Source organism: Palaemon carinicauda, chromosome 18 (genome assembly GCF_036898095.1).
Source record: "Palaemon carinicauda isolate YSFRI2023 chromosome 18, ASM3689809v2, whole genome shotgun sequence".
NCBI lineage: Eukaryota > Metazoa > Arthropoda > Malacostraca > Decapoda > Palaemonidae > Palaemon > Palaemon carinicauda.
The window spans coordinates 34,266,843-34,289,391 of NC_090742.1; the positions used below are offsets into that span (position 1 = coordinate 34,266,843).

General features: G+C 34.1%; 1 protein-coding gene across 3 annotated transcripts in view; it reads right to left on the reverse strand.

Annotated features, from left to right (window-relative positions):
- The window catches only part of LOC137657765 (uncharacterized), a 611,991-nt gene that overhangs the window by 28,248 nt on the left and 561,194 nt on the right, over positions 1–22,549 (reverse strand). For 2 of the 3 annotated variants that reach the window (XM_068392256.1, XM_068392257.1), the window contains exon 4: positions 4,201–4,903. In XM_068392256.1, the coding sequence (XP_068248357.1) occupies positions 4,201–4,258 (58 nt within the window). In that variant the 5' untranslated portion in view covers positions 4,259–4,903. Of the gene's footprint in view, positions 1–4,200; positions 4,904–18,523; positions 18,783–22,549 lie in introns of those variants that run through there. The other variant, XM_068392259.1, reaches the window with a different exon arrangement.

Below are 22,549 nucleotides of genomic sequence, written 5' to 3' on the forward strand. Positions count from 1 at the left end.
AATATATTTGCAGCATAATATCTGAATGCATGAAAGTAAAGTGTCAGTGACATACAGTAAGTATCATAAATTGGTGTTTCATATTTAGCATCAGCACTCAGGATGCCAGCTAACGCCTAATCAATTAACCAATCAAACTTAGCAATGCGCTACCATTGGGAAGATGAATTTAATTGAAATCGATAGGAGTGTGTAAAGTCGGAATAAACTTATATATTTCTTGATAGGTCAATGGTTTAATTTCCTCTCGATTCCACGCGATAGATTCGAACCCTGACCGAGGTATAAGCCCTTATAATAAATCAATTTTCGTTTTGAGTACTTATTTTCAAGGACGTGTGAATGAATACGATACTAAAAAATATAACTGTAGCTTGATATTTGTATGTATAAAAGTCACGTGAGTAACAAAACTAAAATAAATAGCCCTATACTAGGGTATTCGAAGAGGCTATGCTAAAACTATGATAGGATAGATTTTCCTGTTAACTGTATCGCCTTAAAATTTATACATTAAGAGGGGTGAACTGTATTGTTTATATTATTGCAGCTATTATTTTGAATATCAATTAGGGCATTTTATCATAAGTAAAGGAACCGTTCCCCCAGAATCACTACAACTAATACAATTTTATTCCAGCTATGACCAGGTTGTGGAATGATTTACCTAATCGGACAATGGAAATGGTGGAACTTCAGAACAACAAAAATTTCAGCGAATGTTTTTATGTTGAACAGGTTGAATAAATATATCTTTATAACTTATATATGACAGATTTATTTTAACGTTATTATTGATCTTGAGATATTTCATATTTATTCATTACTGCTTCTGTAGTTTATTTATTTCCTCTCCTCTCTGGGCTATTTTTCCCTGTTGAAGCCATTGAGGTTAGCATCCTGCTTTTCCAACTAGGGTTGTAGCTTTGTTAATAATAATAATAATAATAATAATAATAATAATAATAATAATAATAATAATAATAATAATAATAATAACGTACAGCAGTAACTCTATACCTATATATTCTATCAAAACAGAGTAACTCGCTGTAGCTATTTCTGTGATGCTGACAAGCGGAAGACCAATGTCAACACTCACACCGCCTTGTTAAAGACGATTGCTGATATCTTGCCACATCCCTTCCTCGTCTGACCCCCTAAATTCAGTCCAACCACAAGGGCCCCCTTCCCCCTCCCTCTCCCCTTACAACAACCTCTGACTTTCGAACTGAAACCCCTGGTATATCGATATAGGCGTTCAGTACCTTACCGACAACGTTATTATAACAGCAATGATAATTATCATTATTTGCACAAGAAAATTGATTTTTCATTAGCTACATAAGCGTTTATGAGAGAGAGAGAGAGAGAGAGAGAGAGAGAGAGAGAGAGAGTGTGTGTGTGTGTGTGTGTGTTATGATATACTGTATACATCAAATATAAACCTACTGGTTACATCCCATTTCAATCTTATATTCACTGATCATATCAAACCACTGTATAAAATTCATCATTATTTTTTTATTATCAGTAACAGCTAAAGGAGTGCTTTTTATAATCAGTAACAGCTAAAGGAGTGCTTTTTATAATCAGTAACAGCTAAAGGAGTGCCTTTTATAATCGGTAACAGCTGATGGAGTGCCTTTTAAAATCAGTAAGCTAAAGGAGTACCTTTTATTATTAGAAACAGCTAAAGGAGTGGCTTTTATAAACAGTAACAGCTAATGGGGTGCCTTATATAATCAGTAACAGTTAAAGGAGTAAGTACCTTTTATTATCAGTAACAGCTATGGGAGCGCATGGTTAGCAGGTTTGATGAATCGGAGAATATATAGGTTAAGAGGTCAAAGGATAAAAAACCCTTGTTTGATTATCAAAATATTTTTTTTTTACTATACAGATAAGACAGAAATGGATTCTCTGACAAATCTCCAATCTTCCTTTTTTGATTTCTTCAATTTTTCAAATAACTTCTATAGGGACTAACCATTTTGACTTCTCTTCAGTCATATAAATAAATATATGTTCAATTAATTCATAACGATTATTTAGCTTTTTTAACTATCCTTAGTTATGGCTCCCTTCAATATCTTCCTGCTTATCTTTACTTATGTGTTTTCTATCTAGATATCGTTATGCTTGTTAGTATCATTATTACTATCATAATTTCAGCAGTAATAAAAATAATTATTATAATAATTAATACCATAATAAAAGGTAATTGGAGTGATTTTTCAATATGAGATAAAAATATTAGACCATAGTTGCTTATAAGTATGAGCCGCATGTTTAAGATATTCCAATTCCGTTGAGCGCCCTTTCCAGTGTAGTGGGATGGTCTCACTTCAAGTCATCGCACTACAAAGTTCAAAATTAATGTTTACATGTTATTTCCGAAATAAATATTAGGAGAATAAAGCAGGAAAAATGTCCTGAAAGGCTTAATGAAGTGATGACACGAACATATTCCGTCCATTATTCTCTAACATGCAACGCCTTTCTTTTTCATTAACAAAACAGCTCACCTTTCAACTTGAGCACATAATGCCCTTTTCATCATTACATAACTTCCACGTTAATAAGTAATTGGCTGTTTGTTCTGTACAGCCTTTTGCAAGTAGTATCCTACAATTTTCCATTTAACAAAAACAACGTTTTTGTTTAATTCTTTATTCTACCATTTTTAAACCCATTTCGATTTACGTGACCTTATTCTTAAAATAAAGGATAACCCTCAACTCTTATAGAGGGGCTGGTGTACAAACCCGATATACGCCCTTCTCTGTGTCAAGAAATGCTGTTTACAATACCTGACAATTCCCAAAGATAATCACACGCTTAAGTTCTCTCGCATCTTTCAGCTTTCTGGTTCTAGTCTCCATTGCTTGTCTGCAAGGTCAAAATCATCCATGATTGTTAAATCAGTGCCATTCAATGTGAAGGCGTTACTTTAATTTTGCCAGCAAGATGGTTGCTTGGTAGAGCGTTTAGCCACAAGATGCCACAAAGCAACTCTTGGTTAAACAACGAAGCTCTCTTATTTCGTTCCGGAGCCGTTAAGTTTTAAGAGGGAATATTAGTGCTGCGAAATCGATGCCATGCAGATTAACTTTCTTTACAGTGGGATAACAAAGGATGGTCCTTTGGTATATCTCTGCATCCAGATATGGCAGTGACCATTAACATGAATTTCTCTGGAGTGACTCCTATTTAAGAGAATGGCTTATTACACACAAATATTAACAAACATGTAAATAGTATGTGTATGTATGTGTATATATATATATATATATGTGTGTGTATATATATATATATATATATAAATATATATATATATATATATACACACACACACACACATATATATATATATATATATATATACATATATATATACATATATACACATATATATAAATGCCTATATATAAGATTGTATGAATGCATGTATGTGTCTATATACTTTATACTGTATACATATACATTATACTTGAATAAAATACACGAGAGAGAGAGAGAGAGAGAGAGAGAGAGAGAGAGAGAGAGAGAGATCCCTACCGGCCTCTAGCTTTGCCCGAGTACTAAATATAAAATGTACACAGATTTAAACGCCATGAAATAATTTACAGTAAACAAAATAGACTCTTAAAGCTGATGATGCAAGGCATGGACACGAAAGCAATCAAGGGGTACAAATGACACAAAAGTTCTCTAAAACTGAAATTGCAAAGTCGATATAGAAATACTTTTATTTTTTAGATTTTCTTTTTATAGCTGAGATTTAGCTGTGATTAGTGCCTGCCAAGTTTCCCATAGAGTTGGTTAGTCTTTATGGCAAGGCCATTCAAAAATAAATGAAATATATACCCAACAAATAATCATTCTTTACAAGGGAACAATGATTTTCCATATGGAAATATGGTAGCAGTTCTAATCTCCAAGTCTCAACTTTTCTTTAGTTGTAGTATAAAATGTATCTGTTAGCAAAGAAATTGGATCAATAAGATTTATAAAAAAAATACTGAGGCTTTCATTCCAGTTCTCGGAAAACTGTGGGTGTGGAAGCTAATTTGTGGGTTGTGGGGTCGTACATGTTAACAGTGATGCGGCGGGGGTGGTTGGACTGAGGTCAAGATACCCACATCCCACACTCAACGTCCCTCAAAGCGGATTAAAAACGAAACTTAAATCGCTTACCTTTCTTCTTACTCTTCTTTGGACTATCGCTGCCAAGGGTACTTCGTCCACATCCCATTTCGGGGGCCCAACCATCGTTATTCGGCCCTTACAGCAGGTGGCGTTAGGGCCGACTTCTCCGTGACACGAAGACCTCACGAGGCCTCCTCATGAGGGGGTGCGAGGGGGAGGAGAAAGGGGAATCTAGGGAGACCCTCTCTCGGTAGGCGAGAAGCAGGGCAATGGTGAATAGAACGAATATTGGCGATAAAGAAAAGGATAAAAGAGAAAGACAGAAACAGACAAGAGAAAGGGGATCGTGAAGGATTCTCCCTGCCCTCTACCCTTGATGGGGCTACCACCACATCGGTTGGTTAATTCCTGAGGAAGACGACAACCCAAGCAACAGACGCGCTCTCCCCCAGTAGAAGAAGAAGAGGAGGTCAGGCTCGTTTGCTAGGCACACACGCACGAGTGTCATTCCACACCATTTCATGTTCGTGGTCTTATTTCCTACCTCGAGCTCTTCACAGGCCACAAGCCTCAATAAGAGATTTAAAGGAGTTACCACTTATCATTCCCCGTTTTCTGTGAGAGTCTTTCTGTTATACTTTATTTTCAGTTACCGTTTTCTTTAATGGTGGCAGAGTGGGTCAAAACTCATGACGTTTGTTTCTTGCAGCTTCTGATGGGAGGTCAAACCATTCGAGAGGAGCCAACAGATCTGGAAAGAAAAAGATTTTTGATGCCATAACGCGGAAAAAATAGAATTCGCTATATTTCTCGAACAAAATTGTTTCAATAGCTTTAGACTTTAACTCTAAGTAAACACTATAAAATATTCAGCATTTTGGAAATAAAAAAAATAAGAAGTAAATCAATATGAGAAATTCAACATATTTTAAGAATGAATTTTATGCACCAGTAACAATAATAATAAAAAGACAACTACAAAAACGACGTTAGTTTTCCAATCTTCTATAATAAAAAATAAGGTATTTTCAATACGTTACAATATAAATCCCATTTTAATGGACCCTTCACTAACTGGATATGAAATTAGCAAACAAAACTATAGCATAAAATTATACAAATAATATATTTTCTTATAATCTACTATCGTATATGGAGATCTGAATATTCATAAATCTTAATAAACAGTATCTTTAAAGTGTATAAATATATATATATATATATATATACACATACATACATACATACATACATACACACACACACACACACACACATATATATATATATATATATGTGTGTGTGTGTGTGTATGTATGTATGTATGTATGTGTATATATATATATATATATATGCATTATCTTTATTATGCAATTATTAGTAAATACAGATGTACATTTAGCTACTAACACCATAGTAAAATGCTCATATATCTTTCATAACTATTTTCCTCATTGGAGCCAAAACTCTGAAGGAAAAGAGGAAAGTGCAACTACGCTGACATATTTTGTTTTGTCTACTAACAGCTGTTTCTACCATTAAGTTATGGTTATTCTCAGGGCTATATTTTCCAAACATTGGAAACAATTCTAATTGAAGACTAATATAGCCAACTAATCAATGACAAACATTGAAAAAAAAAATGTAAAAATAAATTGGATAATTTCAGTGATAAATCCAGTATCGCAAGTCCAATTCTACCGGCTATGCAAAAATAAGGCGGTTCTCCCGTGCTAAATCGACATTGCATCTATAAACTTGCATGCTTCTTTTAATGATTAATATACAATTAACATAGCAAACTACACTGATCACAAATTTCATGGAACCCCATGAGGAAGCAGTGTTCTTAACATCCTGGTATATTTGTTGGGTGGATGACGTGCACAGTCCCACTGTTGCCATCGGTTCAGCCACATCCTCACGGCTGACCTCGAGCGTCAAAATAACGCAGAGTAAACTGATGGAATTGCATGCTCTCTCATTACACCGCAAGACATGTAGACCAAGTTGGTCGTTGATTCCTTGAATTCCGTCTGAACACCATCGTTCTTCGTGAAAACTTGGAATCTTACTTTGGACTCGGGGACGAGTAAAGTTATGAGGGATTGTTGAGATGACATCTCGGGACACTGTCACATCCGCATCTACATTCAGTAACAATACTGATGATTATGTAATGGTAAAAACTTATCATTATTATAATATAGAAAAAAAAAAAAACAATAATTTAAAAGTATCAGTGACACGTAAGCAGTTGTATTAAGTGACTTAAAATAAACCAAGCGGGGGAAATCACATATTTCGCCAAACCTGAAATATATCGCTTTCTTCTGTAGTTCCGAACCTAAGAGGAAAGGTTGAATACCTATTTGTATTCAGACTTTAAAATATGACCCTTGTGTCCACCACATAAAGGGTTAAATAATTTCACCATACATGAAATAAAAGTTTAACACATTTTTGTTCAATGATATCAAGTATTAAACGTTTTTGAAAAAACTAACTTTATTCAATCCACAAAGAAGGGTCCGAGAGACATAGACTGACAAATGGCTCCTATCCCCATAAATTTGGGTATCTGGATAAAAAAAATTAATATTTCCCACAAAATTCACTAATATATAAGGAGCTTCACCACAACTCTTACCAAGAGGTCATTTGGCTGAAACATAACGGGAAATTCTATTTTGTTCGCCTGCAAACATTCATTCACAAACTATTTACCAGATTAATTCGACTTCTCAAGTTGAAGAGCATAAGCGGAATATTTCCTGAACAAAACTACAATAAAGGGAAAGGCGGACGTGGAATTTCCCGCTAACTCTCAACATGGTCTAAAAATATGTTTCCAGAACTTGTTTAAAACTACTTAATCTTAAAAAACCTAAAACTTAACAAAATTAAAAAAAAAATATTTCACAAATCTCAAACATGCTCCACTTACTTTATAACTTTCAATAATCTCTAAATACTGTACTCTCAGGAACTAATAAAAAAACGCTTCCACAAAATGTAAATACGTCAGCTCTCAAAGATTTTTTTAAAATAGTAAAATATATCTATTTACCAAGGCACTTCCCCCATTTTTGGGGTAAGCCGACGTCAAACAAATGAACAAAAGGGGACCTTTCATCTCTCCGCCCCTCCCAGCCTGATGAAGGATTCAGTAGAGTTTGGCTGGTACTGGTAAAGCGAAAATAGTAAAATGAAATGTCTAAACGTATTCGCACAACTCTCACATTCATAAAATTCTACAAAAGATTTCATAAAATCCCAGGATGCTCCTTAATACATCAAATATTATTTGAAACTATTTATAAATAACATGAATATTCTAAAAGACTTAAGAGACTCCAAAACTCAAATAATTTCAAACACGAATTTTTCTAGTTTCACCCAAAATGATCACAATCTCTCAAAATCCCAAGTACTCCAAATTTTTCTCTAACTCCATGCTCCATCCTCTCTCATCACCCAATGCTCAAAGCTTAGAAAGGTACGTTGCGGCTATAAGCTATACTATAAAATAGATACTTAACATATCAATCACATGATTATGGAAAATTACAGTAACAAATCATGAAGCGTAAAAAAATAACGGAGTACTTAAGTTGGAGATCATAAACAAATGCATATTTAAATCTATTTATTCGATTTCGATTAGAAAAAAAAAAGTATGGATGAACTCTAAAAAATCTAAAAATGTTAAGATTTTAGTTAGTATGTGAGATGTGTGTCTCCCATGCTACCTACACGTGAGCAAAGTACATATATCAAGACACAAAAACAGATAAGCTAGAATAAGATCAATATTCAGTTCACTAAGGTAATATTCATAAAAAATTACGGAAACTATAAGTAATCGGATGTAGGGGACCATTTAAGTGTGTGAAGGAAGCGAGAGTAATACAAGAAGAGAATTCGAGGAAGGTCGGTCACAAAATTGGGAAATTCTGGATACAGCAGATACCAATTTGTGAAAAGTGGTAAGAATACGGGGTTAAAGTGTAAGGCAGGCAGGAAAAAATGTATGGGTGACAGGAAGATAAGGAGAGAAGGAGAGGAAAAAGAGGGAGGCGATGCGACAAAGAAAAGTGGCAGGAGGCAAAAGAGCAGCTGCAGAAAAGACTCAAAAGAAAAAAAAGATGAAAGAGCGAGGAAGTTCACGAGCACAAACGCCATGATTTACTTTCTATTTTCTAGATTGCTGGGCCCTTTCGCTCAGACACGGACCCCATGCAACGTCATGGAAAAGGGGACGCTAAGAAGAGGAGGCATCAGCACACGTCCCACCCCTTGAGTGGATGATGACGAAGTTCCAACACTTTCCCCCCATCAAGCATCCTCAAGTTATCGCAAGATATTAAATTCACATTGGTACTAATTCAGTGAAAAAAAAATTGTTCAAGTAATTATTACGTATTATAAATTATTTTATTCTATGTACTGGATTTCTTTTAGGGAAAGACAATGACTTCATTAAAAAAAGTAAATTACGATATTTCTTTCCTGGATTTGTGCAGTCATGTTATCTCTCTCCCTTTTCACTTTAACGAAAGGAAGGCTTTCTGTTTTTTATATAAGATCTAAAAATAATTCAAGACATAAAATATTATAAAAGAAAAACAGTAAGATAAACTATCCCACTTACTAATAATAACATTATTCACACAAGAAAGGGAGGAAGAAAACTCTCTCTCTCTCTCTCTCTCTCTCTCTCTCTCTCTCTCTCTCTCACACACACATCTTAGCACGCACGTATGATACATGGACATAAGACACGAATTCTCTCCTTTTTCATAAACGCACACACACAACTCTTTGAAGGTCAGAGAGTACTCACAGCCAGCGGCTGAGCCAGAATACGAAAAGTAAAAATATTGTTGCACCGAATGGCTCCCCTTAGTGACTTCGACACTTCAGGAAAGGCATTTTTTAAAGGGTAAAGAAAAATCTTTTTGCTTTGGTTCCAAAAGAGGTTTCCCTCGGGCTGTTGCTTTCTATACTCTTTCTAAATAGTTTTATTTTATTTTCCGTTATGCGGCTGGATTTTAAAAAACGGAGGTTAGTTCTTCATTTATTTATTGAGTAAGCCGACACTAATTTCTCCCGTCCAGTTGGTGGTTCCAGGAGGCAATCTTTCAATTTTTGTGCTACCATATATTTTCTCCAAAGACCGTAACAACAGTATCAATGAGCTACCAGGTACAGTATTACTATTAGGTTACAAAAGTACAGTGGAATATTTGGATATATGACTAAGTCACTTCCTTCCTCCTAGCCCTGAAAGAGAGAGAGAGAGAGAGAGAGAGAGAGAGAGAGAGAGAGAGATGAGTTGGTAATATATACAAAGTATGAAGTTCCTCAACTTAATTCTGAATTATGAGTAAAATCTACATCTTATTCTATCCTGAAGTGAAGTCTGGACAGACGGCTTAGAAGCTGAAGTATCTATTCTAAAACGCCGTAAAAATTCATTATGTCACAATTCTAAATCAGTTTCGAGCATCCTAAGATGAATGGCTGAGGCGAGGTACAGTGACATTGCCCTATAAAGAAGGACAATGCCCTAGAGACTGACCATTCATACAGATGTTCAGAACCCAAGCACCCTCTCCCAAGAAGGGTCATGCAATGGCTGCTGATGACTCAGCAGGTAGACCTATAGGATACCCCCCCCCAATCCCCCATCCTTAACTCACAAGGATAGTGAGGTCACAGACACTAAAGCAACTAATGAGTTTGAGCGTGACTCGAACACCAGTCTAGCAATTATCAGGCAAAGACGTTACCAACAGATCACCATAATTCTAAAACACATAAACCCAACCTCTTAATAATACATTTTTTTTTATTGTTGTGGGACCATTGTGAATACCATAACAAAAAAGCTTTGCAAAAAAGAGAAAACAATTCCATAAAATTCTCTTTTGATTTTACTAATTTAATTTAATCTATAATGTTTGCGTCAAAAAAAAAATAAATAAATAAAACCCACACACACACACACCATGGGATTACATAAGCCTTGAAGGTACAAATAAAAAATCTAATTACCTGATACACCTCTGAACATAGAAAGCCCTGACGTGAAGGCAACAAATAAATTTGAATCTTGTACAAAACAACGCCATGTTCAAAACACATTCCGAGAATTATCATTCGGTTGAGAAGAAGTAACCGGGAGGCTAAATGAATTTCAACCAATCAAAGGTTTCCAGGAGAAGTTCCATGTTGTGGAAACGCCGAAATGAACATAAAATTCCTGTAATATGATTCCTAATATGAATATAAGGGGGACAGTATTCCCTCCCGAATACTGCAAATACAGTTTTGAAGCGATGCCAAGATGCCAAAAACCTTATTGGAAACACACACGCACACACACACACTATATATATATATATATATATATCAACATCATCATCTCCTCATACGCATATTGACGCAAAGGACCTCATCTATCTATCTATCTATATATACTATATATATATATATATATATATACACACACACACACACACATATACATATATATATATATATGTATATATATATATATATATATATTATATATATATTTATGGTGTGTGTGCGCGTGGGAACACCACTCATACTTCAGTGTTAACTCAAGTCTCATTTTATAGTTAATCTACTATTTAATTTTAATCGTTTCATCTTTGTTTTATTTTCTAAACTGGAGGTTTTCCCTATTTGAGCCCTAGGTCTTCCAAGCATTCCGGTTTACCAGTGGTTGCCATTAGGCTCATAATGACAATGCCAACAGGAAAAACAACAAAAACAACATAAATATTTTTAGTGTGAAAGCTATAAAATAATATTATTGATAGTTTAATGGAATTTATTCTTTCATCCCTTAACCATTAAAATACTCTAACCATGCCTATTTAATACACATTTTTTTTATGATATTCATCGCAATGTTTCCCTCATATTAATCAAATACAAAAAACAACTTTAAAATTTTGTTGAAAATATATGCCAACATTCAAAACATTTTTTGACAGGAAGGCCTTTCAATCAATCAACTGGATTAGTAGTAGTATTAATAGTAAGAACAGTCACCAAAAGGTAAAGGTAAAGGTGTCTGGTTTCAGTTCTAGGTTCATCAGAATAGACGCTCACCAGAACGTCAGTCAGGCAAGTCCACCCACCAACGTGGTGCCCAACCCCAGCAGTGCCCTCCCCAGTAAACAGGTGAAACTCACGGACCCGGGCTGGATCGATCTACTTCCATGCGAATGCGAGGCGAACACCTTACCATTGTGCTAGCCAGGACACCAAGTGGAAGGGGATAAATGCATAAAGGATTCCAAAATAAAATGGACAACTTCTAAGCTAAAGGTACGAAGAAGTGCATACCCACATTTTAGGTGGCAGTGAAATAACCCGATAAAAAGGGATAAAAAAAAGGGTCAAAACGAAAGGAGACGAAGACGCCTTTCACCCCTCTCCCACCTAAAAACCCAAATGAATAAAGAACAGAAAAAAAGCGACACCGAAAAAAATTAAGGGACAGAAAAATAAAGCGAAAAAATCAATTAGATAAATCAAAGGCGAAAGAAAGTAAAGGTCTTTGATTAAGGGAGGTTAAGAAAGGGACCCACTGAAATTCCTTCAGATCTGCTTCAATAAGATCGGCACTGCCGTGTTAATTTGTAAATGATCCTAAAAGAATGTGAGGTAGATGGTTTAGAGACATTAACCTGACTTTTATTACAACCTGTTCCGGGAAGAAGAGGACGAAATAGGCAAGAAGTAGCATAAAAAGGGAGGAGGAGGAAGAGGCGGTTAAAATGGAGGACACAAGGAGGTCGCGATCAATAAAGACCAGGTTTTCCACCGGTGTCTTTGGGTCAGTCAATAGAATTAACAACGACCAATATTTATTTATTAATTCTCAAATAATGACCAATGCAGTAAAGGAATTCTACGTATCACATTAACATTGAAATAGTCACGAGAATAATGATTTTCCCCCAGACATAACATTTACTTAATTGTACAGCCATTTAAACAGTAAAAGTTATTTACATTCTTTATGCTGTGCAGGACTGAAAACACAAATGGGAATGACATCTGGGGCTAAGAAATGTTAAAAAGATTTTTTCTAGCAATTAGGTTCCAGAATAACCTCTACTTGTTAGTCACGATCTTGCCTAACAAACCTCAAAAGTATTTAATGACTGCAAATGGAAAAGAAAGAAGGAAATAGGATAGTATTGGGTAAACAATTATATAAAAAAACAAATAAAATACACGAATACATGAATAAGGGAACACACAAATAAATGAGTAAAGGAATAAGAATACGTTCCAACGTAGCCTAAAAAACAAATGGGAAATTTCGGTGACAGTTGCGCACTTGATTAAGGAAATGAAAGTCAAGACAACAATACAAGAAATCAGGAACGTTAGTGGAGCCGTCGGGGAAGACCATATCCACGGCATCTTAAGTTCCTAGCGCTAAGTCTTTCACCCTGTCTTCGTTCCCAAGAAGAAGACAGATATCCCGAGCAATATTATAAAGTTCTGAAAAGATGTTTGAATTCTATATCATGATGGCAAGAGTTCCTATGGCATGGGAGACTATATCATCATAACTATAGTTTTCGATCACACTGATACTGGGGGGAGAGAGAGAGAGAGAGAGAGAGAGAGAGAGAGAGAGAGAGAGAGAGAGATTATTAGTAACACATGTGGCTATTTTCTTTATCTTGTATAAAATTACAAGTTTTACGGGTACAGCAATGGCTGTTAGTAAGACAGGAAAGATGGCAAGCATTCTTATCTAAAAAATAAAAAATAACTTCCAAGACATTTTTTTAAAGATATTCCTGGTTGCTGGCAATCTAATAACACAAACTCAAGCAGCAAATATATTATGTGACTTTACCAACAGTAACTGACACTACCTCGTATGAAGTGGCTGATACTAAGCCAAATAGGTAAAAATGGCACCTCGATCAATGTTCAGAACAGCAGTGGCAAAAACACCAAGAAGAAGAAGTATTATTATTATTAATTATTATTATTATTATTATTAATCATTATTATTAATCATTATTATTATCAATTATCATTATTAATAATTATTATCATTAATTATTATTATTATTAATTATTATTATTATTATCATCCTTATTATTAATTATTAATTATTATTTATTATTCATTAATTATTAATTATTGATCATTATTTATTATTCATTAATTATTAATTATTGATCATTATTTATTATTCATTAATTATTAATTATTGATCATTATTTATTATTTATCACTTATCACTTATCATTTACTAATTATTATTATTATTATTATTATTATTATTATTATTCTTATTAATTATTACTATTATTATTATATTATATTACATTATATCATATATTATATATCATTATTATTATTATCATTACAAGCCAGGATATAACCTAGTTGTAAAAGCAAGATGCTATAAGCCCAGGGGCTCGAATAGGGAAAAATAACCCAGAGAGCAAAGGAAACAAGGAAATAAACTAGAAAGTATCTAGCAAGCACTCACAAGAGTAAAAATAAATCTCTTTGATCACAATTTCTATTTTTCAATTACATGCTGGCGTATCCTGTTGACATCATAAAAATATATAAATAAATAAAGACAGAATGAGAGAGATGAGCAAGTCATATTAATTGGAATAGCATAGCGAAACTCCATTTTTTTCTTGAAGAAAAGAAGTTACTTTTAAGTAATATCGAAAAAAAAAAATCTTATTCGAAGTTTAGACACGACGGCCTCATGGGAAAGCGAGATTTTAAGTTTCTTCAAAGTTATGTACAAAATTCTCTAAGTGTTACAACAGGAAGTGATGCAACGGAATTTCCCATTGTATTAAGGGGGTTGCTTTTCCTTGCGATAATGTTTTTCATGTTCATCTTAAATATACAAAAATTCAATTACTTTAAAGGGCAAAATATACACTGCCTTTATTATAGAAATATTTTGTCCGCTGTTGCTGTAATTTGATTGCACCGAAATTGATGAGTCTGTTATCCTAAAATTCATTACTCGATGAGACGGGAGATCATACGTCCACTCTTGTCTAAGACCGGTGAAAACAATCAATATTAAAGTATCTTTGTTGCAATATATGACATATACTGACTCCATACAAATGCTCTTTAGAGAATAGTAAAAAAAAAATGAAATAATACTAAATTGTAGTATATAAACAAAATACACGAGCAACAGCTCACAATAAAAAAAAAAAAAAAAAAAAAAAATAACACAAAATATCTGCTTTTCTTACTATGATATTCTGCAACTCACTTGCTTTATTCCGATCTTATAAGCTTCCGACCAACTAAGGGCGTGTCTATTGCTTACTAAGAGGGTTGAGGCACATTCACCCTCCGTTTGCACATTTTTATTTTTGGACTGAGCTACATAAGCAGACTGGGTTAACCGTAACGGTAGAAACCACAAAACAAATTATCCTTTTTTAGGGATATGGTGTTTTATTGAACTAAATGTCTTAGCAGTTTCATTCTTCTCCGGGCTGCTCCTCAGAGCAAGAGCCCATGCTGGTACTAGGCTTACGTAAACTAATAACAGCAGGTAGTCAGTCAAATTATAAACAACTTCATGGTTTCATGTCATCAACTCCAGTCTCCGGACCTTTCCATTGACAGGATATATTTAGAACTAAATATATCATAGGAACTTCAAAACACAACATGAGATACTAAGGAAATAACTTGGGTACCAAAGAAAGTAAAGTGAGGATCTAACAAGAGTTGAGAGAGTTACTGTAGGGAAGTTGGATACAATTTTTATATATTCTCTACTTGTTGCAGAATTGGATTTATTAACTCTTGCATTTGCTATTTTACTTTTTTGAGCTTATATTTTATCTATATACCTCCAATCATTATAAAAATAACCTTGTGGTAATGAGTACAGTGTCTTCTGGCAATGAATACACAAAAGAAAAGAAGCTAAATTGAACAATCGATTTATCAAAAATAATGAATAGGCTCGGTATCAGTTTTACACTGGGTTATCTACAACTTTTAATGTTGTCACCTTCAGTTTCAGAATACTTCTGAGTCACCGTTATTTATGCTAGACTTCCCCTTGAAGGTTATAATAAACCTTCCTCCTAAAAGGTTGAAGACAAGAGTTAAGGGGAAACAAAAGAAGGACCAGAATCCTATCGTCTTAACAGCAGTCAAAAGGAGATACCAATATGTTTAATTCGAGGGTACCGATTCCCACCTGCTTACCGTTTGGAATGTTGAGTTTGGTTTTATAGAAATCAAACCACTGAAAAATATCAAATACTAGTATGTGTTTAGAAGGTTTAAAGATTTAAAGGTCGCTCATGAATGAAGAGGCAAGGGACAGTGGCATCGCCCTATCAAGAAGGACAATGCCCTAGAGACTGACCATATATACATATGATCAGCGCCCAAGCCACTGTCCACCTAAGCTAGGACCAAGGAGGGCCAGGCAATGTCTGCTTTTGACTCGAAAAGTAGGCCTATAGGCTCCCCCAAAACCCCCATCCTTAGCTCAAAAGGATGGTGAGGTTGCAGAGTCGAAAGAAACTAACGAGTTTGAGCGGGAGTCGCACCCCAGTCTGGCGTTCACCAGTCAGGGACGTTGCCAAGGAAAATACAGACACTCCGAAATACGTTTCGACCCATTAATTATGAATGTCATTATTCTTCCATTGGGCTAATCGTCCATTCGCAATAAAGCTTTGGCAATCAAAAGAATGATTTCGGGTAATTTGATTTCCTCAAATGAGGAAATTTCTACTAATTTCCATCAAAGTATTACCCACTCACTGTTGCCTTCAAGGGTTTCTAAAATTTTGGCAGACTGCCTCATGATCCGGACTGACAACGTGTGTTGTGAACTTCGTTTATGAGGATGCGGTTGCTAGCCCCATAAGATGATTAAATGTTATTTATTTCACTAACAGAGAGATCAGAAGTGAAACGATGACATTCATACTAGATATTCATGATTAATTGATTAGCCGTAACATCTAGCGTTGCAATATCAATTAGCAATACCTTTAGGAAATCTATTTGGAGTACATCTACCCTTGAGGGATACGATCATGTTATTTGCCTCGATTCTTGCAGATTATATAAACTGTTATAGAGATTTATGTACTCATGGATGTGGTGGCCTGGAGGTAGCGTCCTTGCCTGGTGATTGCCAGACTGGGGTTCGAGTCCCGCTCAAACTCGTTAGTTCCTTTGGTCGCTACAACTTCACCATCCTTGTGAGCTAAGGTTGGGGGGTTTGGGGGAGCCTATATGTCTACCTGCTGAATCATCAGCAGCCCCCTCCTTGGTCCTAGGTTGGGTGGAGAGGGGGCTTGGACGCTGATCATATATGGTCAGTCTCTAGGGCATTGACCTGCTTGATAGAGCAATGTCACTTTCCCTTACCTCTGCCATTCATGAACGGCCTTTAAACATAATTGTTTGTTTCATAATCTTGTTTACCTTTGTCCTTTTCGGTAAAGAACAACAACAACAATAATAATAACAACAAGAATAGTAATAATAGCAGCAATAATAATAATAACAATAATAATAATAATAGCAGCAATAATAATAATAATAATAATAATAATAATAATAATAATAATAATAATAATAATATACACCAAATATGATGACATCGTAGGATAAGGCTTCGGTTTCAGTTCATGAATGGATAGACCGCCAGGATGGGCAGCCTAAAGGTCTAATCAAAATAATGAACAATGAAAAAATACAATATAAGATGAAATTAAGTAGTGTAACATAAAAAATAAGGGTGTAAACATTAAAGCAATTGCATTCCCGTACTCACACGAATAGCGAAAAAAAAATAATTTTGTAATAAAAATTTAAAACGGATAATTTTTTTCAATCTAATAATAAAATAAAGTTGAAATTCAAATAAAATTTACAGAATCGAAATATTAAATTTCCAAGAAGTATGAAAATATATGAAAGACACTAAAAATTAAAAATTAAAGAAATTAAATAAAATTCATAGAATTTAAAATAAAAATATATATGTAAAAAGCACGAAAATGAAATTGCTTAAGTCATATATAACAAAAATAGATTTTCTAAAATCCAATGTAAAACGCTTATCTTAACTTTCGGAGAATAAACTTGCCTGCTTATAGCATCACAAACACTCAAATTTATTAAACAAAGAAATGAAAATGCAAACGAACCAAAAAGTTATGCAAGTAGGGAGTTTGACGTGTTGCGAATGAACTTTCTGTCTAGACGTGTAAATTGTCCAATGTTTGGCAAGCTTTCCATGATTTAGCAAATATCACGAAGAATATAAAGAAGAGTTATTTGGCTGTTTCTCCAGAACTATTTCATGTTGGGAGGAAAGAACTTGATTTTGAACAAAAACATATATGTTATACTAAATAAAGTCCCGATTTTTCTTCTACATATCAAATCCGGTTCGCTTGTCGGAAAGTTTGTGAATCATTTTCAGTTCCAGTCATAAAACTTTGAAAATGAAAGGAAAAATAACATAAAAAAAATGATGAATATTGACAAGCGGTGCGTGAAAGATGTAAAATGTAAAAAACCATTCTTATTCTTTCACTATATTTTTGGAGTTTTGGGCGTCCTCGTTTTGGAGGGGGGCTGAACTAGAGTACGAACAATATTTTAATATTTTCCTTTTCGTATTTTCCATTTTTTATTCTATATCTTGAATATCATATTTTCATTTGCTTTCGATGTTTAACTTATATATTTAAATTATGTTAGGTTCCTATGAAATCACTAATTTCCACAGTATAATGTTTTAAGAGAGAAGAATAATGGAAGAGTATTGGAGAGGGAAAAACTATAGCGAAATAGAAATCATTACAAATAAGACGAAATTATCACACGCCTCATCTGAGTTCTTTGTTTAGCAAAACACATTTTCGAGTATCTAGTTAATATATCACCGTCAATTCAAATCGCGTTCTTTCAACTATTAGTTTAAGATTACGAAAGTTAGAGCAAAAAATAAAAGACAATAAAAATAGCATTTCCAAAATGAAAAAAAAATAATTAAACGATATTAATATCCGTTGTAAATTTGTTTTATTCACACTATGTTCTTATAAAACAAACTAACGCACATACGGATGTCATCACAATACAACAGGATGTCAAAGAAAAACAATGCAGAAAGGCTAACTTAAACATCCGCTATAAGGACGCAGTATTAACTAACAGATATTTATAAGTCATTTCTTTTCCAATGGGGTGGATTGGATACAAGGATCATACCAACCAAAGGTAACATTTAGAGTAACGAAATACCATAATTACCATTCCACATGATGACAACAGTAAACACTCAACAGATGTAACAAGAACAGATACGTCCAAGATCGGTCTCCGCCAAAACAACGAAGTACAAAACAGTGCTGATATCCGCTATTGTTGGTAACACACGAGCGCGCATAAAAAGAATTCTATTCAAATCCAAAGAGACGTGGGGACTGGAGACTCGATAAAACACTTCACTGTAAAAAGGGAGTCTTGCAACAATGGCCGATGTAAGCGACACAGTAACAAGTGTGGAAGCCTGCACGGTTACCCACGCTGCGTAAGTATGGTTTGTCCTCGCTCTAGACCTTGGGGTTATCTCGTTCTGAACACCTGTCACATGACCGGACACCTGCACGATATTAACAACACCTTACACCGTAAACCACACACATAGATACATGTTTAAGGTGCGTATTACAGTCCTATGTATTTAACTAAATGATTCCTATAAACTATATACTTATATATACACAGTCATTTGCATACACGTGTACATTAAAGGTGATTAAAAATGGAAGTACTAATTAAAAAGATTACAGAATCATTTGAAACTTCTAATTTGGCTAACTGATAATAACTGAGGTACATAATGGTGTATTCATGTTTACGGTCAACATTTCAAACATGATTAGGCTAAACTGTTAGCATTTTCTGTATGTGAAGAAAACACTAATAATTTTTCATAATAAAATGACTTGAGGTTTGACTCGACCTATTTGTATGATATATATATATATATATATATATTTATACACACACACACACGAGGGACGTTCATTAAACATTTCCCCGACACTTAGAATCATCATATCTGACTGAAATTTCACCTGTGCATTAGTACATTAGTGTATAGGTCACTTGCTAATTAACAGCACTCAACTCACATTGCTTCCTTTTTTACATGTGTTAGACTGAAGTGAGGTGTGACTATGGACCCAGTCGAGTACCGTACAATGATCAGGTTTCTCTATTTGAAAGGGCGCACGCCAAAACAGACCTTCGATTAAATGAAACAATCCTATGGAGATGTTGTCCCATCATATGATGATATACAACAATGGCATGGCCAGTCCATCTGTGGTCAAACATCTGTCGAAACAGCGTCCGTTCCTGGACGCCCCTAATATGCTATTGATGAAGAGACCATCCATCAAGTAGAGGCTGCCATTTTGGAAGACCGGCGTATAACTGTTCGTCAGTTAGCCCAATAGTGAAGATAAGTGTAGGGTCTGTAGGATAAAATCATTCAGGATCATTTGCAGATGCATGAGGTGTCTGCACGGTGGATTCTCAGGTTCCTTACTCCTTTTCAGAAGCAGGAACGAGTGGATTACTTGAAGGCTCTTTTGGACATTTTCAACAAAAAGTCTTTTTAGTCAGACTTATCTCACAGGATGAAACATGGATTCATCACTATGATCCTGAGATTCAAGTCCAGTCTATGCAGTTGAAGTACTTTGACTCCCCACCCGCAAAAGAAGGCAAGAGTGCATCCCTCTTCAGGAAAGGTCATGCTTACCGTTTTTTGAACCAACACGGATTAGTGATGACGGATTTCCTGTCCATGGGTACCACTATTACCGAGGTTTACTATGCCTCACTACTGCGTAAATTGCGAGAATCCATTAAACTCAAAAGGCGCTCCATGCTGTCCAGAGGAGTCCAACTCCTGCAAGACAATGCTCTAGTCCACAACTCGCATATGGCCCAGTCAGAAGCGCAATCTTGTGGCTATGAAATTCTTCCGCAAACCCCCCACGCCCACCCCCATTCTCCTGACCTGGCACCATTTGACTTTCACCTTTTTCCATGAAATCATTTATGAAGGAAAAAACGTTTTCCAGATAATAAGACACTGATTTCCAAGTTGGAGTCATGGTTTGAAGCTTAAACAGTGGCAGCTCGTTATAAGTAAGGTGGAACTGCAGCACCCCCCTATTTTTATTTAATATTACTGATAGTATTCAATATAATGATTTTTTATTTAATTCTTTCTTGATACTTGTACACCCAGCAACAAAACCGGTGTCGCCTCGCCAGACCCGACTAGGATACATCATGTCCTTCTTGCCCCTAAAGGTTGAAAAGGTGGCCTGACGTTTAAACAACCAAGACATCGTTTAGGATGGTTCGATTGTGAGGAGGGTGGTAATTACCGATATCAGTAAAAAACTGCGAGTATTAATGACATATATATATATATATATATATATATGTATATATATAACATAATATACATATACACAATATATATATATATATATATATATGAACCAATTTCTTTGCACCTGACCAATTAATAGGGTGATTTTTATCTCTAACGTGGGAAAAGAGTGCATTATTATCTTGAGCATACCTGACACTTTTCTTATGTTGTTCAATTCTCTTTTCTAGGGCTTTACCAGTTTGACCAATATAGTATTTTTCACAAGCATTGCATGGAATACGATATACACATCCCTTGGTAATGTCAGGAGAATTCTTTATTAAGGCTGTTTTTATTGTATTTTTTACTCTTAAATGCTACATTTACATTGAAATCTTTTAACAGTTGGGGAATTTCTTTAAATGAATCACAATAAGGTAGTACAAGTAAATTTGTGTGTTATAGTTTTTTCTGTTATCATTACCGAAAAAAGTCAGGTGCAAAGAAATTGGTTCATTCAAACAACTTAGTAGAAAGAAACATCATAGAGTCCAGTTTCATAAAAGAAACCTTTGAAAACAACTTGAATATTGGTCATGGAATGTATAAACTCGACGCCTTTATATGTAAAGAGATTTGTAAACTATATAAAAAAACATTAACCACTTAATGTAGAATTGAATGTATTGTGAATAATTAACGTCGGTGTGAAATTAATATTTAGACCTAAGCTACCATTCATTAAAGGAAACAATTATTTTATATAGTATGCATAAGTATATTGACACTATATAGTGTTATGCTAGATATAAGTATTGATATATACATGATTATATGTTTATGATATTAATGTTGTATACATATAAATGTATATATGCATAAGTATGTATGTGTATATATGTATATATGTATATATGTATGTGTATATATATGTATATATGTATGTGTATGTATATGTATGTGTATGTGTAAGTATTTATGTATATGTATATGTATTTGTATCTGTATGTATGTATATATATGTATATGTGTATGTGTATGTATATGTATGTGTATGTGTGTATATATGTATATATATATATATGTATATGTATGTATGTGTATATATATATGTATATATATATATGTATATATGTGTATGTATTTGTATTTTTGTGTATGTTTTGCTTATGTATTTATATAGATAAGGCTACCGCATTGACATATAAATAACTGTAATGAAAGTAAAATAAGAAGAAAAACAAGAATATACCCGCCCACTAGAAATGACCCTTTTTAGCAGGTGTCTAACGAGCTTGCGGACTCCTCCTCCGCACACCTGAGTCAAGCCCAGGTAGCGGGTAAGGGAGTGTCATTGTTCTCTAAATCTCTATATGTATGTTCGTACTTTTGCTTTCCTATAAATTGTAAGAAACCTCTCTCAATAAATCAGTCCTCTGAGGAAGTATCACGAAACTAGTCAGGACTCAAGTGTATATTCTGTATTTTCATTTTCCCTGTGGTTCTTCTGCATCTGAGCATCACGTTTTCCTGTGATTTTTACGCATATATATATATATATATATATATATGTATATATATATATATATATATATTTACTTATATATGTATAGATATTTATATATTATAAATATTTATATATATAAATATTTATATATTCATAAATATGTATATATATACTTATATATGTAGATATATATATTTATATATATATATAGATATGTATATATATATTTATATATATACTGTATATAAATATATATAAATAATATATATAAATATATATATCACTTATTTATATATATACAGTAGATATACATATAAATACATACATACATACATATATATATATATATATATATGTATGTATATATATA